Raw genomic sequence first — 22,001 nt, forward strand, 5'->3', positions numbered from 1 at the left:
GTATAAATTCTATTTTTATACAGCTTTATTGTCATAGTTCTTATGAAATTAGTAATCTGTCGATACCATATGCTTTTCATTGAGTTGTGCCTTCATAGTTTTCTGTTCAGCAGTGCATCTTTCGTAGAGATAAAGACCAAGACCGTTTAATATCAAACCGAGAACCTGTAAAAGAGTAACCATTCTACCAACAAATATCCAGCTGCATGATATGACAGCTATTCTTTTCATAAGATTCGCAATGGAATAACTCAAAGTAGCAATTTCACCTAATAGATAAAAAGTAATCATAGCTTGTAAGAAATGAAAAATACCGTTTATAAATAATAGAGTCCAAGGAATAAAAGTAATTCTATCATTTGCTTTACCCAAAATTAGAGTGTATAAAAGTGTGGAAAATTCGTATCTTAAAAACCACCAAAATGAAAAACAATAGCCTACAATTGAAATATAAATCATTAACGATAATTTATCATATTTAGTATTATGTGAAGATGCAGTTTTTCGTTCTGAATAAATTGGCATTGGTGATTCTTCTTTAAATTTCCCATTTTTATTAACCAATGGAAGTAAAGAGTTTTCTTTATAAGTGAAAACAGTTTTACCATAAATATTTTGGAAGACAAAAATAAACATTGAACAAACGGCAAAAAAAACACCTAAGATCATGTTTCTAAATTTATTTGGATCATGCAGTTCTTCTGGATCTCCCAAAGGAAGTCCATCAGATATTAAAGGCTTTCTATCCTCCCTAACTATTATCCAAACCCCTAATATAAGGCAAAATAGACTAAAAAATATCTTTCTAGTAACTTGCAGACTACTTATGCCAAATATTTTTTGGAAAATAACAATGAAAACTGGCGATAAAGTCTTGATACTTGCTACAGTGGATATGGGTACTAGAGCTGTGGAACTATGCCCAAAGAATTTACCAACAAATTGAAAAAATCCCAAGGGTAAAACTGTTTTAATAATATTACGAGATGGCCTAGTAATAATCGTAATATTTTCTATTCTTTTATATTGACCTTTTATATCTGGACTTTCTTGAAAATATAAGGGAAATGTACCCCTTGGGAATAAATGATAAAATTTAGGGAATCTATAGGCTATGTGACATGTAAGAATTGCAATTAATGTGGTATAAATGAATTGAAACTCACCCAAGAATAAAGGCATCGGGCAAACAGTAAGGATTTGTTTAGTCACTTGAGTGGCGATGGATGCAATTAAATACCAGCAGAGGCATAATATCACAATATTACTATGCTCTCGAATAGAGTCGAGAACACGTTTCATTCCCAAAATAATAATCCTGTGCTATCTTTAATTGTTTGAATAAGTAAATGAAACTAATCTAATCAGATTGATAATTATTATACGTACATATGACTAACATCTAAATTCTAACAATATAGCAATAAATTCTTAAAGATAGTAAAAGAAGAGCCTGCTTTTTTTTTTTAATCTTCAAATTCTTAAAATAGTACTTTACCATACATTGCCTATATGAGTGTCTCAGGATTTTTACGTTTCTGTTTATGAATAGTGAAAAATTCCCCTAAAGCGGATACGTTGTTCTTTGACCCGGAGTGGTGCCCTCGCAGGGTTGTACAAGAACCCTAAGATTTAACAGTGACACATTCTAATGGGCTATTGGAATACAGGAGGTATAAAGGAGAATGTAAAAAAAAAGTTGAAGAATGCATGAAAAAATTGAAAGTTTATAAAGTTTATATATATGCTTTGTATATGATTTATTAGGTAATATAAAATAATGCAATTGTAAGAATAACTAATATTACTACTACTAAAAATTCACGTTGTGCATTAAGAGTAGCAGTCTAATGATACACAATATGTATATTTGGGATGCTGTAGAAAAATAGCAGATCGTAATATACATATTAATTTTTTATTTTTTTTTTTTTTGGCAACTTATTATAGAAATCTCTTAAGGATATCAAATTTGGACATTTCATCGATGAATTCTTTGTTATCTATACGACATCTAATCAATTTGATTCTTGTCTTTAATTTACCAGATGATCTACCATCGATGATCTCAATTGAAGAATTACTTTCTAGAGCGTTGCAAATCTCTAGATATTCAGATCTTTTTAGAGGAGAAATTTCCTGTCTATTCATTAATTTAATATAATATTGGAAAGAATCATCTATAGTACAATGTGATTGGAAAATATCGGTGTTTTCCCTATGCATTAAAGCACAAAGGACCAATTTTTGTTGCATATTCAATTTATTAATTTTTGATCTTGTTGATTTGTTTGAATTTAAATTAGTAAAAACCTTGGCAATATGTTGTAAAGAAACAATTGGTTTTGTTGTATTTGCTTCTTTGCTATTAGACATACGTGATTGAGCTAATGTTTCTAACTCTAATAATTCAATGCTATTTCTTAAAATATCAAACAATTTACGTAAATCACCAGAATTACTAGAAATTTTCTTTGCAGCAAAACGGATTGCCATTGGATTAAAAATTGATTCTTTGGCATCAACAATAGAAAGACGGTTCATGATAATTTCAAACAGTTGTTCTGCATTGTATGGGTAGAAATTAATAGTCTTGGGTAAAAGATCTGTTTTTAGGTTCAACCTTGTTAAGAATCTATCAGTCATATCTAAAGAGTTTGATACACCTAATAGGATAAAATTGATTGAGGGTTGTTTTGCTAATAAGAATAATTCAAATAAGATTTTTGTCGAAAAGGCATGACTATTCGAACCTTTCGATGCTTGGTTCATATTTGTCAAATTATCTAATTCATCAAGAAAGATGATGAAAGCCGTATCTTTTGAATGACTTTCCATGAATGTTTGTAGATCGTGCATAGAATGAACGGATCTTACATCTTGAACTTTATTAAATTCGTTGTAGATTCTGTTGAAAATAGAAGAGGGGTCATTAAATGAAATACAATTTATAGTGGACATTGCGACATATTTAAATTCATTTTCATCATCAGGATTAGTATTAAATTTATAGATGTTTTTCAAATCATTATGTGGACTAGTTGTTGGAATGAATTGATGATTTAAAATGGAATTTAATTGAGCAGTCTTACCTGTACCTGGAGGCCCAGTTATATATAATGAATTACTTTTATTGTTAACAATATTAGTTCTCAAGAAAGAAGAGATTTGAGTGTATTCTACATTTCTCGTTGGTAAGACACCAATATCATCGGCCCAAAGACCAGAAGATCTTTGTAGGATTGCCTTCGTCTTAGAATATATGGAATCTTTATTCAAGACAAAAGTTGGAACATTTAATTTATCTTTTTGATTTAGTAATTTAAATTTCTTGGGTTTTTCTGGTGTTGCTGGAATTGGTTGATCGTTATCATTTAAATTTTTAATTTCATTCTGTAAATTTTTTCTTGTCAAATGTTTGATAGTAGAAGATTGTGGTGTCAGTGGTGGCGATAATATACGATTGTTAATTGGAGTAATATTTTGTAAAGGTAATTTCATAGTAGTGTTTTTCTTGAGGAATGGGGTATAGATAGCAGTAGATTCATTTGATTCTTTATCAGGTGTAATAGAGGCTATACTACTAATTTTCCTTTTCTTGGATGGTGTAGAAGAAACCACAAAAGAATTGTTCTCATCATTATCATTTCTCATAAGTTCATCTTGATGAACAGATCTCTTTGTTCTCAATCTGGAAGCAATTGACATTTTCTATGGGACAGGGTATTTTGCTTTCTTATTGCCAACTTGCACTGAGCTAACCTTCTCGAGGGAAATATATTCTTTCTGATAATCTGCTTGCCAAAATAATGCAAATCAAATCAAAAAAAGATTTCAATATTAATTTTTCAAGTTTAGGATGGAGATCTTGTTCTTTTATAACATTTCCCAGAGCCTAGAAAAACGCGTCAACTTTAATTTTCTGACAGTGAGCACTTACGCTTCCGTATCAGGCAAACACTCACGCGTTGCAACCCTTTTCGGCAAGATGATTGCCAGCCATTGACATTACCTGATTTGGTAATCAGGGTTCTGCAACCCTGGGCTTGTCTGTAAGAAATGCAGGGCTGTAGACGCGAAAAGACATCCTAAAGAGGACATGCTGGAACACGAATGAGACAGCCGAAACAAGAAACACCCGGGAATTCGTGGTAATCTCAAAATAACAGCAATGTGATATGTTGTAAAGATAAAGTTCTTCAATGGTAAACAGTCGTTGTCAGACTTGGTATACAACTGATCGTAGAAACCAAGTGAAATAGTAGAATTAAGTTCCTGAAACGTATAGGTAAATATGCAGATCGGGTATAGCTTTGTGTATGCTATCGTCATGTGTATACTTTGGAAAGTTTATTTGATATAAATAGGTATAAATCATCCTAAGTAGTGTTTGTTTTGATTTCTGTTTTAAAAAAATATAAAAAAAAATTTTTCTTGGATATTAATTATTTAAGTGAGTCGAGAGTGTGTTTGTTAAAGTGGTATACTTTTCAAATAATCAAGTAACATAGGTAAGGAAGAATGGTCGATTCCGAGGAACAGCAACCTCTTGTTTCCAAGAGCTCGAAGGTTCAATATATCTCGATTCCAAGCGCCGAGGACACGAATATTTCCATTAGTAATAATAGTAATGTAAATATATCTATTGATGAGTCGATCAATAATGATAACCATATTCCTATTCAATATGTCAAAAGAAGAAAATCCATCTTGGACCATCCGATCGGTTCATTTCGTGGTGTGAACTCATTAAGTCGCTTCGCAACTTCAGTAAGAAGAGCCAATTCTTTTAGAACCATCAGTATTTCCAATAATTTCAATGATAATTTGGATTTGGATTTCGTTGGTGACAATTCTTTCACTGAAACTTCAAGGCGCGTTTCAACTGTGTTACATAACAACGGCTTAAATAGTCTTTCTGGCCACCCTTCTATATTAAACATTCAAGATCCCGTTGGAAGATATCAAAATAATATTTTGAACAGTAATAATAATTTGTTGGACTCTTCGTCTTTCCAAGTAGTTGAGCAAACAATAGATTTAGGCCAAAATGCTAACCATAATCCCAATGATATCAGTGTTGATATGGACACTGACTACGATCAAACTTCAGTAAACACTTATAATAACACTATTAACAATACTATTTTACTCGATCATAATAGCATCATTAATCATTCTAATGAACCTCTAGACTCGGCTGATTCTATCGTCATTCAAAGAGTAGAGAAAAAAGATGGGACTGTAATCACTATTGTGTCAGGGAAATCTACTGCTCCACAAACTATCTTTAATTCAATTAACGTATTAATTGGTATGGGTCTTTTAGCTTTACCATTAGGCTTAAAATATGCAGGATGGGCCCTTGGTTTAATTATGTTATCTATTTTTGCCTTCTCAACATTTTGTACCGCAGAATTGTTATCAAGATGTTTAGATACTGATCCAAATTTATTATCTTATGCAGACTTGGGTTATGCAGCATTTGGTGCTAAAGGAAGAGCTTTAGTCTCTGTAATCTTTACTTTGGATTTGTTATGTGTTGGTGTTTCATTAATCATTCTTTTTGGTGATTCTTTAAATGCTTTAATTCCATCATATTCTTCAGATTTTTTCAAAATTATGAGTTTTTTTATTGTCACACCAGGCGTATTCATCCCATTAAGTATATTATCTAACATTTCATTGTTAGGTATTATATCCACAATCGGAACTGTCTTTTTAATATTTGTTTGTGGTATCTTTAAGAAAGATCAACCTGGTTCTTTATTAAATCCAATGCCAACTAACTTATGGCCTTTAAGTTTTAAAGAATTATGCCTTTCAATTGGTCTTTTAAGTGCTTGTTGGGGTGGTCATGCAGTATTCCCAAATTTGAAAACTGATATGAGACACCCATATAAATTTAAAAGTTGTCTTAAAAAGACATATAAGATTACGGCATTAACCGATTTCTCAACTGCTATTGTAGGATTTTTGATGTTTGGTAATAGCGTCAAAGGTGAAATTACAAAAAATGTCATGATTACAAAAGGGTACCCAGAATTTATTTATCTATTGATTTCATTTTCAATGGCAATGATTCCGATTGCTAAAACTCCTTTGAACGCAAGACCAATTATTAGTGTTCTTGACACTTTAATGAATATTAATCATATTGAATTTAAATATACTGGGTTTAATTTGAAATTAGCTAAATTTTTACAAATTTGGAATAAAATTTTTGTCAATATTTCATTCATTGTTGTAGCAATTTTATTCCCAGCTTTCGATAAGCTAATTGCATTCTTGGGTGCAGGTTTGGTCTTCTTTATTTGTTTGATTTTACCTTGCTCATTTTATTTGAAAATTTGTAAATATACTATTAAACCTTGGGAGAGAATCGCGTGTATTACAACAATTGTTGTCAGTATAATATTAGGTGTACTAGGTGTCACTGCTGCCATCCTTTCTTAATTACTAAAGGCATTTTTTATGCTTTTTTTGTTTTTGCTGTTTTTTTTTCTTACATTCTTTCGCATTTTATATATACCTTTATTCATTTACTATTCATTCGTTTCTTTCTATTCCATATTGCTCAAGATAAGAATAAAATACCCAATACTCTTGTAAAATAGTGTTCAAGCAATATTCTTCTCTCATTCTCTATCTACTTTTCAATGTATCATTTTTTTTCATTTCATACAATTAAACTTTTTTGATAATTGTTGAAATATCATCTTTTTTTTAATTATTACTTCTTACTGCTTTATACTTTTTATAATATTATTTAACATATACTTTACTACTAAGCTTCATACTAATATTTACCTTTGATATTGATTATTATCTTTTCCTATACAATAACTCTTTTATTCAATGGTGCAAGGATGTATATATACTTATTTTCATAATAAGAAAGTAAACGGGACTTGAAAAATTTTAATAATTAAAGCGATGAGCAGGAAAAATCAGAATTTAATTCATTTAAATAATATTATATTTTTATATGATACATGTTACAAAATCAAATTTAATAACAATTTTCATCACCCACCGTACTCCTATCATAGTCTCGTAGTGAAAATAAACCCCTCCAAATATTAACCTATTGAAAAATGACTGATTTTATCGAGACTCTAACTAAAGAGCCAACTGATATTTTATCAAAAAGCTCCAAAGGGCCATTGAGTTTGGCTAAAAATTATATGGATTCAGTTATAACGTTACATAAGAAAGAATATCCAAATAGTAGAAATGATATTGATACTATTACCACTAAGGGTTTAGACGCTAATCAAGTATGGTGGCAGGTAAAAATGGTCTTAGATAATGTTGAGGGTAATTTAATGGACCGTATTCAAGAATTACGAGAATTAACCACTTCCAATTATATATCTGATTCAGAACGTGACATAGACTTGGATGATGAGCAACAAAATTCTAGTAGTGAGCAGATGGTTGAGAGTGAAAATGAGTCTGAATTAGACATTAATAAAGAGACCGAAGATAAGTCTGATGGTGTTGAAATAGGTAACAATGGCGAAGGAGAAAATATATCTAGAGCAGAATCAGAATCTCATTCCAGTGAAGAGGAGCTAGATTCAGATGAAGAGGAACGTGATTTAGGAGAAGCAGAAGGGGAAGATGAAGGAGGAGTCAAGGATAAATTTGGTCTTAATGACCAGTTTTTTGATATTGAAGAGTTTAATAGACAGACTATTGCAGCTGATGAAATTGATGATATGCTTGACAATGATAAAGAAGATGAAGATGAAGTTGATTATTTTGCAGACATACCTTCTGAAGAAGATGAAGAAGCTATCTACTATGATGATTTTTTCGATAAGCCTAAAGAAAATAAAAATAAGGCCGTTTCAAAAAAAAGTAGTGATAAAGAAGGAGAAGAAGATTTTGGCAATGAGAGCTATGGAGAAGATTATTATGATGCTGCCATGGATGCTGCAAAACTAGATTTATTCGAAGATGAAACTGATGACGAAGAAGAGCTTACTTCGAATAAACCAGAAAAGAAGCTATCAACCTATGAAAAACAACAATTAGAAATCCAAAAACAAATTGAAATATTAGAAGAAGAAGCTATCGCTGAAAAAAAATGGGCTCTAAAGGGTGAAGTCAAAGCTAAAGATCGTCCTGAAGATGCTCTATTGACAGAAGATCTTGAATTCGATAGAGCAGCAAAGCCAGTGCCAATTATAACAAGTGAAGTTACGGAGTCATTAGAAGATATGATAAGAAGAAGGATCAAAAATTATGAATTTGACGATCTGCCAAGGAGAACAATTCATGACATTACAAACAAACCATTTAAACCAAAATTCGAATTAAGCGACACTAAGTCAACTAAGTCACTTGCTGAGTTATATGAAAATGACTATAATGGTACTAAAGACGAGGACGAAATAAGTGAAGAATTAAGAATGGCTCATAATGAAATAACTGATCTGTTTAACGATTTATGTTATAAGCTGGATGCATTATCATCCGCTCATTTCATTCCAAAACCATTGAAAAAGTCTCTTGAAGTTAGAGTTGAAACTGCAGCTATTTCAATGGAAGATGCTCAACCATTAACCTTGTCTACCAGCTCTACTTTAGCTCCACAAGAAATTTATAAGGTTGGTAAATCAGAAAATGGCAATGAAGTTAGATTAAAGAACGGTGTCACTATATCGAAGGATGAAATGACTAGAGAAGATAAGGGCAGATTACGTAGATCAATGAAAAGAAAGAAGTCTAAAGCATTTGCAGCTAGAGAAGATAAGCCTAGTAAGAAATCTAAAAAAGAGTCTGTCATCGATACACTATCAAAAGCCAAAAATGTTACAATTGTTAATGATAAAGGTGAAAAGCGTGATGTTAGAGGTAATATCAGAAAAGCTGAAAATGGGATAACTAGTAATAATGTGAAATTGTAATGGTTTCATAACACAAAATTATTATGTATCTAAATAAATTTGTACGCATATATGTATACTAGTCTTAATAATATTGCATTCTCAATACCAAATGTATTTCAGTTAATTTAAACTTGCATTGTATAGCATTAAATTGTGCTGCGGTTCAAAGGGATTTGCATATGTTACATGATTAATTAAATCTATATATACTAAACAAAATTACAGTATTCTTTATTTTCCGGAAAATTTATCTGTTTGAATCTTTTGAGCGGTTAGATAATGCATTTACACCCTTAACGACAACTGAGCTATAATGATTCCATAATAATGAGTTTTCCCATAGAGTAGCAGCATCAATATTGCATCTAGATATGCTGTTCGATTCTAAATGGAATATACCATTTCCTATGCAATCTTCTGTTGAGTATAACCCACGAATTTCAGGATATCTATTCATCAATTTATCAATAAATTTAAGAATAGCCATGCTAGTCTTTTCAGGGGTATGTAGCATTAGCATATATAATCTTTTAGTAAATGCAGTAGCCCTTTCTTTTGTGCCTGATTTTGATCTAAAGAAAATGTGGTCCAAAGCTTTTAATAGTAATTCAGCTTTTGTTGAAACGTCCACTGCAGGTTTTGTAATTTCTATACCTAAGGGATCAGCAAATCTTAAGGATTTATAGGACAATTCAATATCAGAATCTAATGCAATCATCGGTAAAATTGAGTATAAAGCCTCCACAAACACGGATAAGTCAATATTTATTTTCATTGCGTTATTATTGGACACTAAAGAGAAGGCACTAACTATACATAATAAAAATTTCCTAATTTCTATTGGGGATAACAATGCTAGATCAGTATCTCTAATAATTTCTTTTAAAACCTCTAAGAAGTCACCTAACAAATCAAAGTTTGCCATATTACCAAACTTGGCTAAACCTTCCAATACTGGAGCCAGCAATACTGCAGATCCTTCACGTAAAATATTCAAATACAAAGATAATACCAATTTCAGTATTTCAGCTTGATTATGCTCTCGTTCTTCAGCAGAAACAGCCAGTTCAGCTTTGCGCATTTCTTCTTCAATTTCCTTCATTTCTTTCCTGGCTTTTCTTTGTTTTTTAGATAGATGGACTCTATCTTTCTTCCTTTGTTTAATCCTAATTTCCTCCTCATTATTTTTAGTGTTAGGATCATAATCCTTCAAAACATCTAGAGATAATAGTATGTTCAAAACAGATTCATCAATGGAATACTTTCTTACTTTTAAAATCTTTGAAAAAATTCTAACAATATCAACAGATATAGCACCTTCATCATCATCAACCATTAAATTTTCCAGGGTTTTAATGGTTTGTGCCGCAGTTGGATCGGCTGATAAATTTGGCTTTGCTATACGACGAATTAATAGAGTTAAGACTTCAGTTTTAAAGTTGAAATGAGATGCATTAAATGCAATTTGGTTTGCAGCCTGAACTGCTAAATTACCTATAGCTACTTTAATTGGTGAGTCATTGTTTGCAACTCTAGAAAATTTAACCAATAAATCTAAATATGTCTTATAATGAATAATTAAAGATTGCTCAAAATGTCTTAATTTTGCTACTTCTTTTGAAACCTTCTCTTTTTTTTCGAGTTCAGTTAATGGTCTAATTTTGTATCCTGGGATGATACTTTTAAAAACTGGAACCAAAGCTAGCGTTGAAAATTTGCAAGTATTTGGATTTTTTGAACCAGCCATTTTACATAAACGGCCCAATGCAGCAACATTATCTTCTGGTTCAGTCATTATCTTCTCCACCAATTCAGCAATAAGTTCTTTTAATTCAATAATTTTTTCTTCAGTATCAGGATTTTCTTCTTCCTCATCGTCGTCTTGAAGTTGGTCTTCTTTTTGCCCTTTAGCCGATTCAATATTATCTTCATTACTATCTTCACCTTGCTCATTTCCATGTAGTTTGTTCTCTTTTTTATGTAGCTTTCTTTCAATTTTTCCACCAATTTTGATTGGTAAACCTTCAACTAAGTCTTCTTCATTATCGTAATTTTTCAGAGTTCTGGGTTTCAATTCGTAATCTTGAAGTTCATTGTCCCATTTATTTTCCTTCTTACTCTTACTTCTACTTGAAGATTCTTCCTGTCCAAGTATTTCCATTGCTGCAGCATCTACTTCCCCAATATCATTGAATGTACCATTTTCTAGAAGGGAATCTTCATACTTTCTTTTCTTTGAAGTTCTCTGCTGAATTTTAGATTGAGATCTTTTAACTCTTGCCATTTCGTTTCCTATTAATTTCTAATTGTAGTGTTAAAAATGCTTTAATAGAAGCTTAAATAGTGTTCAAAAAAGAAAATGGTTTAGCACTATTTTAATTTTTATTTGTTAGCTACAAACAGTTTTTCAAATTCTGCGATGAGGTTTGAAATTGTTCAATTTTTTTTTCTTTCAAAAATAAAATTTGAAGCTCATCGGAAGTTTAGAAGAAAGCATGGCATGCAATTAAGAGAGCCTAACTAAAAGAACTATGGATTAATGCAATAGATTCACATAAAAAAATGATCATTAATTCTAATATAATCTAAATGCATATAAGGGTTTAACTGAAAGATAAAAGCAGGTTGAGTATTAGATTCACAGATATTTCCAAATAATGAAACTGATTCTTGTAGATCCAAGCGTAGATAAGCATACCAAATTACGGATCGATGGTAAGGGGGGGATGTACTTCTTTCACATAGTATAACGAAAAGAAACTCTAAAAATTCTCAATTGCATATGCGATCAAGTAATTCATTCAAACAATATAAGCCCAAAGAGGAATCATCTTTCAGATATTCATGGCGAAGCAATGTCATCCCATATGAACAACAGCAATCTACTATTAAGATACAGAAGAAAGATTTTGTTATTAGGAAGGATCCTATGCTCACTAATCAGCAAACTATTGAGGCACAGCATGATCTTACACAATCCAAGAAAGTGGTTAGCGTTGTTAGTGGCAGTAGGAATGAAAATGGATCCTACAAGGGGAAGATGATCAATAATTTGCAGTCAATAAGTCATGTAATATTTGTACGAGCTCATGTACCCTCTAAATTGCCTTCTAACGTTTTGACTTCTGATACAACTAGTGCAACTGATAATACTATGGCAATTTCTAACAGGAGTATGCCTTATGAATCAAATATTAATGAAAATGGTAGCATCTTATTTGATTTAGCAGCTAAAACTAGCATGAAAGAAAAGCAAATTTCTGAACAAGAATTACAGCAACAGAGACTTCAATTACAATTTCAAAATTCCATAAAACATAATTCGCCATATGTAACGAATACCTTTAGAATTAATAAAAAAAACTCAAGGAAAAAATAATTCATCATCGACATACTATATACCTTACATATTTTATTTTGACCTTGAGATAATATCCTCCTACAAAATTGCTAGAAATACAATCTATGCTTTCTAAATATACCAGTATTTTATTCAATTATTTTACGCTCGTTTACTCCTTGTTACATTTTTATTCTAGTCATCTGTATTTTTTTGCTTTTTAAAAATTCTATAAAACCAGAACATGTCTATCAGTTGGCATACAATTATATCGAATAGAGCTAAATAAACTTACTTAAAATGTTCCAAAATACACATATTAACTAAAATTTATTTTGTAAAAGTGGCTAATATTTTAATTTTGTTTCAAGAGTATTTTGCTATAAATATGTTACTTTGTAGGTATTATTGATCACACATGGGTATATATATGCAGCTACGTATACACATTCAAAAGTCAACCAAAAATATAAGGAAACAGTGGACCTAACACTAGAGAAGGTATAAGAAGGTAAAAAGTGTTAAAAATGTAAAATGAAGTAGGCATTGGGTTTTTTTCAATATTCATAAATCGAAAACTTAAATATGAAACATTTTTTCTACGTTCTGTTACTCATTATTTTTCTTAATTAGTAATGCTCTGTTCAAAGACTGCTTATCCTATTTTAGTTTAGCAAACATCCGAAACTTGACAAGTAATGTATTCAACAAGCAACGTACTACAATTGGAGATATGGTTTAAAATATAAAGGGTTTTGTGAATCACAACATTATCGCATCCTCTTCCTTAAGTGTATGATTCTGATTATATTAAATCTTCTTCTGTAGCATAGTCATGCTGCCAATTTTTAAATTAGCATTCTACACCATCCACAACAAAACAATAATTTAGTCATCGATCAAATTCCAGACTATTATTTGGATCATTTGCCAGATTATGTGTGAACAAATTGTTCACAACTTTTTAAGTCGTTTTGTATAAATAGCAATTTTTATGATGTTGGTTGTTTTTGTTATTAATAAATATGATAACATGTGATGACTTCAAACATATGTAATCCATAAATATTAAAATATCAAGAAAAAAACTTTATTTTTTGATAATTGGTATATAAGTCGATATTAGGTTTAGTGTTTTTTCTTCAATGTCTACAATACCCTCATAGAAATTGTTAATTTCGTTACTACAATAAATAATACACTTTAGGGAAATCTACAATAAAAATTGTGTTTTGATTTTAATATTAGATTTTCCTTTTTCATCAATAAATTTGTAGCATTCCTAGTAATCTTCTCCGCTAAATTTACTACATTAAAGATACAGGTAATAACAAATCGGTTAGCTAATAGAAGGGTAAAGCCTTAAAAAGAAATGAATTATAGAGAGAAATTTTTTGAGAAACAAAGATCACGTATCTGGGATATACAGTTAAAAAAGAGTACATAATTAATTATGAAGAAGCATTCGCTATCTCAAAACATAAAAGATTTGGAGCCAATAATCTTGAAAGTATAATTCCATGCTTGGTAAAAAAGAAGATAATAATAATAAATAATAGAAAATAAAGGATATTGAAAAAAAAGTAAACCTGGTAAGAATGTTGAAAGTATGAAAGAATCAAGAGTAATTTTTCGTTGAAAATTTTCCTTGTAATTTCTTCGATTAAAAAGAAATAAATGAAATAAATGTAAATACTAAAGCCAATATATTATTTTTAATAGAAATATGGCAACCTAGTCCCTGGTATTCTTGAAGAGGAATTGTTGAAACTGTTACTATTGACGATGATGTAATTGGTATCATATTATTGACATTCAATAATAAACTTGGTATTTTAGATTTCGAAAGTGAAGAAACTGTTGAAGTAATCCTCATTGTTTCAGTTTGTTGAGTAGTTATTTCAATATCACTCGAAGAAGATTGATAACTTTCAATATAAGTCGTTTTGGTAGAGATTCTACTATTCGTAACAAAAGTTGTCTTGGAAACTATTATATCAATAGTTTGAGATGAACTTGAACTGGGTTTATCTGACGAAGAAAAAGTGCTTACTGTAGAAACTACTGGAGATATGGTAGTAGCCGGTGGTCTGTATAAATTAGTTTCAGAAGCAGTTGTAATTGATGAAGTAGTTGTCAATATATTTGCTTCAGGTATACTGGAAATGGAGGTAGTAAACATAGAACGAGAAGAGAGTGAAGATTTTGAAAAACTAACGGTCCCTTTTGATGACGAAGATTCGATACATGTAATAATAGTGCTAGTTACATTATTAAATGTTGTAATAATGGTCGTATACTTGGACTCTGGGAGACTTGAGCTTGGAATACTGATACTTTTTGAAGAATTAGAAGATAAAGTGTTACTTATTGAATTTGCTAAGCCTGGAGTTTCGACAAAGTAGGTAGTAGCAGTGGTAGGTATCCCATCCGACCCAGTGAATGTGGTAACGCCAGTAGAGTAAGTACTGGTATAGTGACCGGTCCAGCCAGTGGTAGTGGTAGTTACGGTATTAACGTTTGGAGTTTCGACAAAGTATGTGGTAGCAGTGGTGGGTATCCCATCCGACCCAGTGAATGTGGTAACGCCAGTAGAGTAAGTACTGGTATAGTGACCGGTCCAGCCAGTGGTAGTGGTAGTTACGGTATTAACGTTTGGAGTTTCGACAAAGTATGTGGTAGCAGTGGTGGGTATCCCATCCGACCCAGTGAATGTGGTAACGCCAGTAGAGTAAGTACTGGTATAGTGACCGGTCCAACCAGTGGTAGTGGTAGAAGTAATATCAACAGTAGGTGTAGCACTACTGAAATCAAGTGTACTACCTGAGCCGGTAGCAAAATTTATACCCTGGTATATGACGAAACGTTTTGTTGTTGATGTTTCAATCGAATAAGTACTACTTGCAACGGTATCAACACAAGTGTAATCCATTGTAATATCATGATCAATTGTATTCACACCTTTTTTTACGCTTTGAAGGGCATTTATCCATAACATATGTTCAGGATCAGCATTAGCAACATTAATCATTAAATTACTCCCATAACAAACGACATCAATAGCATTAGATTCCCCTTCTGAGGTGGGGAACCACCAATCGTTAAAGTCTTTAGCTAATCGAGCTTGAGCTGATTGACAGTCTAATTGAAAGTCTTCGCCATTAATATCATAGTTGATTACTATCGAACCTTCAGAAATAGCACCATTCTTACATTGCATTGCTAAATAATAACTTTCCACGCTATCATATGAAGTTGAACGACCAACTGCGTATAGCAAATCTGTTAATTCAGTAGCATCAAAGGTAACATCAGCAGATAAATCATCAAATTGAAAGTTCATTTTACCACTTTTAAAATATTTAGCATTTTCAAATTCATATTGATATAAAGAATCACCATTACTAAAACTAATTGAAAATTCAATAGACCCTGAAACAGAAGAATAGGAAGATAGGTCTGAAGCGACAGTGCATGATAAAATAGTATCTTTAAATTTATAAGCAGCTTGCTGAGATGCATGGCATTTGAAAGCAGCTGTGCCATCTTTAAGGAAAACAGTCAAATAGTCAGCATCATTTTCAAATTTAATACGGTAAACATGAGGCAGATCTATGGTAAATATATCTCCCTTGGATAAAGCAGAAGGATCAGACACAGAAAAATCGAAAGATGTTTGCCATCCTTCTTGAGGGAGTTTCGATGCAGTTTCTGGTACAATGGCTAAATTTGAAAAAGAAAGCTTTTGTGTAATATCTGATGCAGATGTTACACTAATAGTGTAACACCATATAAATAGAGTAATGATTTTAGTTAACATTATTTTGCTTGATTATGTTTGTCATATCTTCAAAACCATTTAAAAAATAAGGAAAAGGCAATGAGCTATCACATAATTATCTTAAAAGTTGTTCGAATTATATATAAACGAAAAGTCAGGAATTCTATATTACAATTGTGAGTAACTCATAGCAATATGTGGTTTGCCCTTGGACACAATCTTATGAACCTTAATCTAAAACTTGAGGTTTCATTTTACAACATTTTACAAGTCAATTGGTTTTAGATTCTGACACATTTAGAAAATCAGAAATTTTCCAATGATAATATAATAAAATCTCTGATGATATTAATTTTATTAACGGTTAATTGTATTAACCGTTTTAGTTTGATCTACAAAGAATTTTTAAAATTTCACATATACGTCTTTAAAAATATTCGCCTTCCCAATTAGGCCGCCAATGAAATTAAGCGCGATCTCAACAAACTATATAACTGAAAACCACAAAAAGTATATCACAGATGACTATATTTATTTACAAGTAACTGTAGTAAATAGTTTAGGAGATGCTATATGTAGTTAACTCATTGCCTATAATGCTAACTAATTATATGTAAAAGCTATTTATCTAGGACAAAAATAAGCCTTGATTGATATCATTTTGCAAGGAATTATTCCTAGATTATACCTAAAGGTATAATTCGCCTAATAACTATAATTATAAATTGCCATTTTTAATACAACTTACTTTATTACGAAACTCTTTTGAAACTTACAAATAGTGTATCATCACAGTAACCACAACTCCTGTTTGGTGGTAAAACGAATGTTTAAGGAGAGATTCACGAATTGTAAAGAAAAATAACGTGAATAATGAATTAATTGTTTGTTATATTGATATTATTTTTCCTCAAATGGCTATGTTAACCGTGATGCTAATTCAAAAAAAATAGGCAAATGTGGGGCAATGTTTATAACTATTGAATAATAGTTTAATGAAAATTCTCCACCAAGAATGACTGTAGCTTCTTTATCTTATTAAATTTTCTTATATTTCTTTATGTTTTACTCTTGAATTTTCTAGCTTTGCTAGTTGAACTTATTACTGCACATCTCTAACAAATCCTAACAAGAAAATGGAAATATCAACTATCCTTGGTGTTATTTATATCTACTTTATTGTTGGGCCGTAATTTATTTTACAATGTAATTTAAGGTATAGTTTTTAATTGTTAAGCTATATTTTTTTTTACTATTACAAAATTTTTTCTGTTAAAATGGTAATATATAAAATATAGAATAGCGAGTAATCTACTACAGAGTATTGTTTTTCTTCACTAAGAGGTAAACAGATATCCTTTAAATGGCCATGATTACGGCATAAATTTACAATTCATCGTTCTCTTTATAAAGTGAAGTAAAAGTTGAATATGTATTAGTATAAGATCCAGTCCATCCACGATATTTTGTCAAGGTAATTGTACCAGGTTGAATACCAACATAAAAAATATGCTCTTCTATGGTAATACTTTGTAAACTCACTAGATATGTAATTTGTGTAGAATATGTTTCTATTTTCCTGCCAGTCCAATAGCTAAATATTGTAGAAAAAATGGTTAGCGTTCCAGATCGAGTATCTTGTGAAAGTGCATCTACAATTTTTATTTTAGAAGATTCCGATGAAGCTTTAGTATTCTCTGGATATAATGATATAAAAGGTACAGAGAGCGTTGAACTTGCCAAATATAAATTAGATTGTAGTTCAATGCTTGATGTGGATGGATCTGTAAATGTAGTCTTTAAGTAAGAAGGGGTGTTGACAATTGATGAAGTTGGAGTTTCTGCTATTGGTATGGACTCGAAAGTTATTGTAGCAAAGTTTATTCCTTGATAGATTGAAAAGCTTTTAATAGTTTCTAGTTCGGTAGAAAATGTGTAATCCAAAATTGTATTAACACAAGTATAACCTATTGAAAGTTCGTGAGAAATTATATTAGATCCTTTTTTAATACTCTGCAATGCATTTAGCCACAGCATATAGTCGGGTTTAGCCTTTTCAATATGGACCATTAGGTTACTACCAAAGCAAACCACATCTGGCGAAACAAAATCACCATTAGAATTTGGAAACCACCAATCATTAAAACTATTTCCTAATTGTATTTGTATGGAGTCGCAGTCAAGATCATAACCATCTCCACTACTGTCAAAATTAAGTACTAAGCTTCCTTCAGAAATATAGCCGTGAGGGCATTGCATTAATAAATAATACGATTCCATCGACCCATATGTTGTGGTGCGTCCAGCACAATAGACTATATCTGATAATTCGGTGGAATCAAATGATACATCGGCATTCATGTTATGAAATTGAAAATTCATTAGACCACTTTTGAAATATTTGGCATTTTGTAACTCATATTGATATACAGAGTCACCACTACTAAAACTTATAGAAAATCCAATAGTCCCTTTTACAGAGGAAAGCCCAGATAAATCGTTTAAAGCATTACATGTCAATATTGTATTTTCATATTTATAAGCAGCTTGTTGAGAAGGATAGCAACTAAATGCTTCTTTTTCATTTGAAAGCAAAACCTTTAAATAATCATCTGTATCATCGAATTTAATACGATAGACATGTGGAAATAACAAAAAAAATGTATCTCCTTTCAGGATATTTGAAGGAGTTCCAATTGAAAAATCAAAAGATATAGCCCAGCCTTGATGAGGAATCTTCTCAGGTGTTTGAGGCTTGATTATAAGATTTGAAAAAAAAACTTCATTTGTAATGTCTTTTGCTACAAACAGAGCAAATAGGCAAAAATAAAAGAACAATATTTGAATCGATAGGGCCATTTCACTTTCAAAAATACTACATATAATTTGGCATATATTAGTTATTTAAAAAAGATAAATCTGCTTTAAAGTTTTTACATTTTTTTCTAGATAGAATCATTCAGTATGTTGCTTTTTCGATCTGGGCTCTTTTATATAAGACTGCTAAGTACTTTAAAAAATTTGTATATTAATTAGGATTGGTAAACTTAATTATTAATTTATTAAAACATTATTAAATTAGTACTTGTTCTTTTACAATCTCTCCAGGTTAAGTAAAAGATAGTCAAGAAAAAGATGAAAAGGTAAGTTTCAATAATGAATGTACCTTTCTTAACAGCCTTAAACAAAGCATTTAAAGGTACGGATGGAAGCACCAAGAATCATATCAATGGTATCTATATTCTTAATATTTAAGAATGATTAACCTCGTAATTTAATGTAACTTATTTTAACGTATGGCTATATATTTTTATTGTATTAATTTTTGCTGAGATCCTTCTAAAACTAAGCGGGCCGATAACGAATTTCCTAATTAGGCAATGAATGAGCGAAAAAGAGATGACTCAAAATTCACAGGAATACCTATTAAACAAAAAGTAGCAAAGGACTGTACCTATTCTGCTTGAAATAGTCATGTAGATTAAAAGCTGTACTACTCTTCAAAAATCAATATGTAAATAAGTCTCTCGTAAAGCAAATAAATCAATCAGGGGATGAATTTAAAGAAATATCAAATTGAGGTTATAATTTCGTCTATTGATAACTACTTGATGCGCTATAAATAAGGGTATAGAAACATTATTTGTTTTTCCCAAGACCTGTTCTTACGGATAGCCTTCTTATTAATTTACTTGGATTTCTCGACAATTTGGAAGGACTCCTTGAACTTAATTTCATTTTGCCTCTTAAGTGATTGACAGTCTCAGCAGGACTGTTGTAGTTCTGGACGCTTGATTGCCTTACAGGGCTCGAAGAACTGTCTCTATTAATGTCTGAGAAAGACCTATTCGGTGTGAATCGTTCATGATTATAAGTACTTGAAGAATCTTCTATAACTTCCAGTTGTCTTCTAGAAGCATTAAGAGCAGGGCTTTTTGGTAAATATTTGGACTTATTTAATCTAAATATTTGAGAGACGGGTTTCAAATAAATTGAGGATATTGATCCAATATCTAATTCTAATTCTTCTAAAATTTGGGAATCGAGTTTCGTATCTAATTCAATCAAGGGTAACTCCCCATCCACAATTTCTTTCACGGTTTCATTGGAAACCGAATTATCATTCTGTACCATTGAGAGCAATCTCCAGTACATGAAAGCTCGACTTCTTAGATCGGCATTGTTAATTTCTTCTGTACATATAGTTAAAATTCCAATACAAATCTTCTCTGTTTCTTTTGAGGGGGATCTTACAAAAAACTTGACACTAGAATTCAATATAGAGAATTGAACATCAAGAGATTCATCCTTGATTTTTGATGAAAAAACAGAAAAATTATCCAGATAATTGGGTAATAAGTTATAGTACCTTGTAATTATCCAAATCATGGCATTTTTTGATTCTGCTTCTTGAACTGAATTAGAATAATGAATCAAGTTAGGGATCACATCGGTAAATCTTTCTGGATATTTCCTTAGAATATTTCTGAATACAGATATAATTTCTTCTACAACATAATCTACTCCAAATTCTAGTAAATTTAATAAAATATCAACGGAATCATCGACTGAGTCATCCCCTAGTTTTACAGCTAAGTTTCCAATAGCTCTAATAGTTTTCCTTGACATTTGTGTATCAATATCTGTTGCATATTGAGAAAGTTCGTTTAAAATAATTGGAAGATTGTCTTTATTTGCTAATAAGTATAGACATTCGAGTTTTGTATCTTTAATGTAAATCGGATCATGGTAATCAATGAAGAAGTATGCAACATCGATGTGTAACAACGAATCTTCTCGACTTAATAGTAAAAGAATTACATTACGAAGAACTAAGAATTGTAATTCAGGTGGTTTGTCTAACAATGATATAACAGAATTTGAGCATTTATGCACAATACTTTCATTAATGTGATCAACATAATTTAAGAGATATGCAATAAATTTCATTGCATTCAATGCAACAGATGAATTTACGTGTTGCAGCTGAGGTAAAGTCATTTCAATCATTTTTAATGCCTCGCTATGCGTTTGTGGAACTGCTGATATTGGTAAGTGCTCTAAAGCATATACTGTATCCCATTCATTTAATTTAGATAAGATGGAAAGTATATTAAATACTATATTAGATTTTAAACATAAAAATTGCATATCATTATTCTTTTCATGTATTGTGTACAAAGTCTTTAAACAAGCCGCTTGAACTGCCGGTCTACTATTAGGATTATCCAATATATCTAGCAAACGCTCTAAAAATGGGAATATTTGGTTATGTTCGATATCATCCAATTGAATCAAGGAAAATATAGCTGTTTTAGTTACGTTTGATGATTGTGATTTACGATTGATAGCATCGCTGGTGAATTGAAAAACTTCATTATAAAATTCAGAAGTTGGTACAGATATCAGTGTATTTAATGCTTGGAGCTGTAGTTTTTCATTTTTGCTATTTAAATCTTTTAAAATCAAGGGTAGGGCTTCTTTGGCACTTTTAGGTTTTAGTGGGCCTAGGCATCTAATATATTCATGGCATATCTCTCTAACTTCCATATCATCTTCTATCTTCCAATAATTAATTATATCAGGAAACATATGAACCATCTCATTATAGTTACCTAAAGTTAAATTAGCAATTATCTTTTTCAGAGCATTTTTTCTCTTCAAAGCGCTATTTTTGGATTTCTTAACATCAAAGCCTTGTAAATCATTTTTAAGCTCACTTGCTTTATATCTAGCAAAAATTCTTTGATCCATAATTATCAATTATCTTTAGTAATTCTAAACTATTATGGTTATTACTATATTATTGTTGAAATATTTTGGCAATTCTAAATTATCCATATATTGGTTATTATGTAGATCGGAATTTCATCAAATTTCCTAATAAGCTATTCGTTTGAAGAGAAAAATTGTATGCGACGCGTAATGGTAGATACTAGCGGATTCCTTTTTCAATAGAATTCAATCGAAGTTCTAAAAA

The 22,001-nt window shown here is 31.0% G+C and overlaps 8 protein-coding genes across 8 annotated transcripts; 2 read left to right on the forward strand and 6 right to left on the reverse strand.

Annotated features, from left to right (window-relative positions):
* Positions 1–48: 48 nt before the first annotated feature.
* On the reverse strand, positions 49–1,302 carry TBLA0D03090 (uncharacterized protein; the record flags this gene model as incomplete). Its single annotated transcript, XM_004180280.1, has 1 exon — positions 49–1,302. One exon carries the CDS (start codon positions 1,300–1,302, stop codon positions 49–51), a length of 1,254 nt encoding a protein of 417 aa, XP_004180328.1.
* Positions 1,303–1,944: 642 nt separating this feature from the next.
* Positions 1,945–3,708, reverse strand: CDC6 (AAA family ATPase CDC6; the record flags this gene model as incomplete). Its single annotated transcript, XM_004180281.1, has 1 exon — positions 1,945–3,708. One exon carries the CDS (start codon positions 3,706–3,708, stop codon positions 1,945–1,947), a length of 1,764 nt encoding a protein of 587 aa, XP_004180329.1.
* Positions 3,709–4,521: 813 nt separating this feature from the next.
* Positions 4,522–6,456, forward strand: AVT1 (Avt1p; the record flags this gene model as incomplete). Its single annotated transcript, XM_004180282.1, has 1 exon — positions 4,522–6,456. The coding sequence occupies one exon, from the start codon at positions 4,522–4,524 to the stop codon at positions 6,454–6,456; it is 1,935 nt and encodes a 644-aa protein (XP_004180330.1).
* A 641-nt stretch (positions 6,457–7,097) lies between these two features.
* MPP10 (rRNA-processing protein MPP10) lies at positions 7,098–8,918 on the forward strand (the record flags this gene model as incomplete). Its single annotated transcript, XM_004180283.1, has 1 exon — positions 7,098–8,918. One exon carries the CDS (start codon positions 7,098–7,100, stop codon positions 8,916–8,918), a length of 1,821 nt encoding a protein of 606 aa, XP_004180331.1.
* A 229-nt stretch (positions 8,919–9,147) lies between these two features.
* Positions 9,148–11,184, reverse strand: NOC3 (Noc3p; the record flags this gene model as incomplete). Its single annotated transcript, XM_004180284.1, has 1 exon — positions 9,148–11,184. One exon carries the CDS (start codon positions 11,182–11,184, stop codon positions 9,148–9,150), a length of 2,037 nt encoding a protein of 678 aa, XP_004180332.1.
* A 2,719-nt stretch (positions 11,185–13,903) lies between these two features.
* On the reverse strand, positions 13,904–16,060 carry TBLA0D03140 (uncharacterized protein; the record flags this gene model as incomplete). The annotated part of the gene is made up of 1 exon (XM_004180285.1): positions 13,904–16,060. One exon carries the CDS (start codon positions 16,058–16,060, stop codon positions 13,904–13,906), a length of 2,157 nt encoding a protein of 718 aa, XP_004180333.1.
* A 1,347-nt stretch (positions 16,061–17,407) lies between these two features.
* Positions 17,408–18,880, reverse strand: TBLA0D03150 (uncharacterized protein; the record flags this gene model as incomplete). Its single annotated transcript, XM_004180286.1, has 1 exon — positions 17,408–18,880. One exon carries the CDS (start codon positions 18,878–18,880, stop codon positions 17,408–17,410), a length of 1,473 nt encoding a protein of 490 aa, XP_004180334.1.
* Positions 18,881–19,660: 780 nt separating this feature from the next.
* APL1 (Apl1p) lies at positions 19,661–21,775 on the reverse strand (the record flags this gene model as incomplete). The annotated part of the gene is made up of 1 exon (XM_004180287.1): positions 19,661–21,775. One exon carries the CDS (start codon positions 21,773–21,775, stop codon positions 19,661–19,663), a length of 2,115 nt encoding a protein of 704 aa, XP_004180335.1.
* Positions 21,776–22,001: the final 226 nt, after the last annotated feature.

The sequence above is a fragment of the Henningerozyma blattae genome, chromosome 4, assembly GCF_000315915.1.
Source record: "Henningerozyma blattae CBS 6284 chromosome 4, complete genome".
Taxonomy (NCBI): domain Eukaryota; kingdom Fungi; phylum Ascomycota; class Saccharomycetes; order Saccharomycetales; family Saccharomycetaceae; genus Henningerozyma; species Henningerozyma blattae.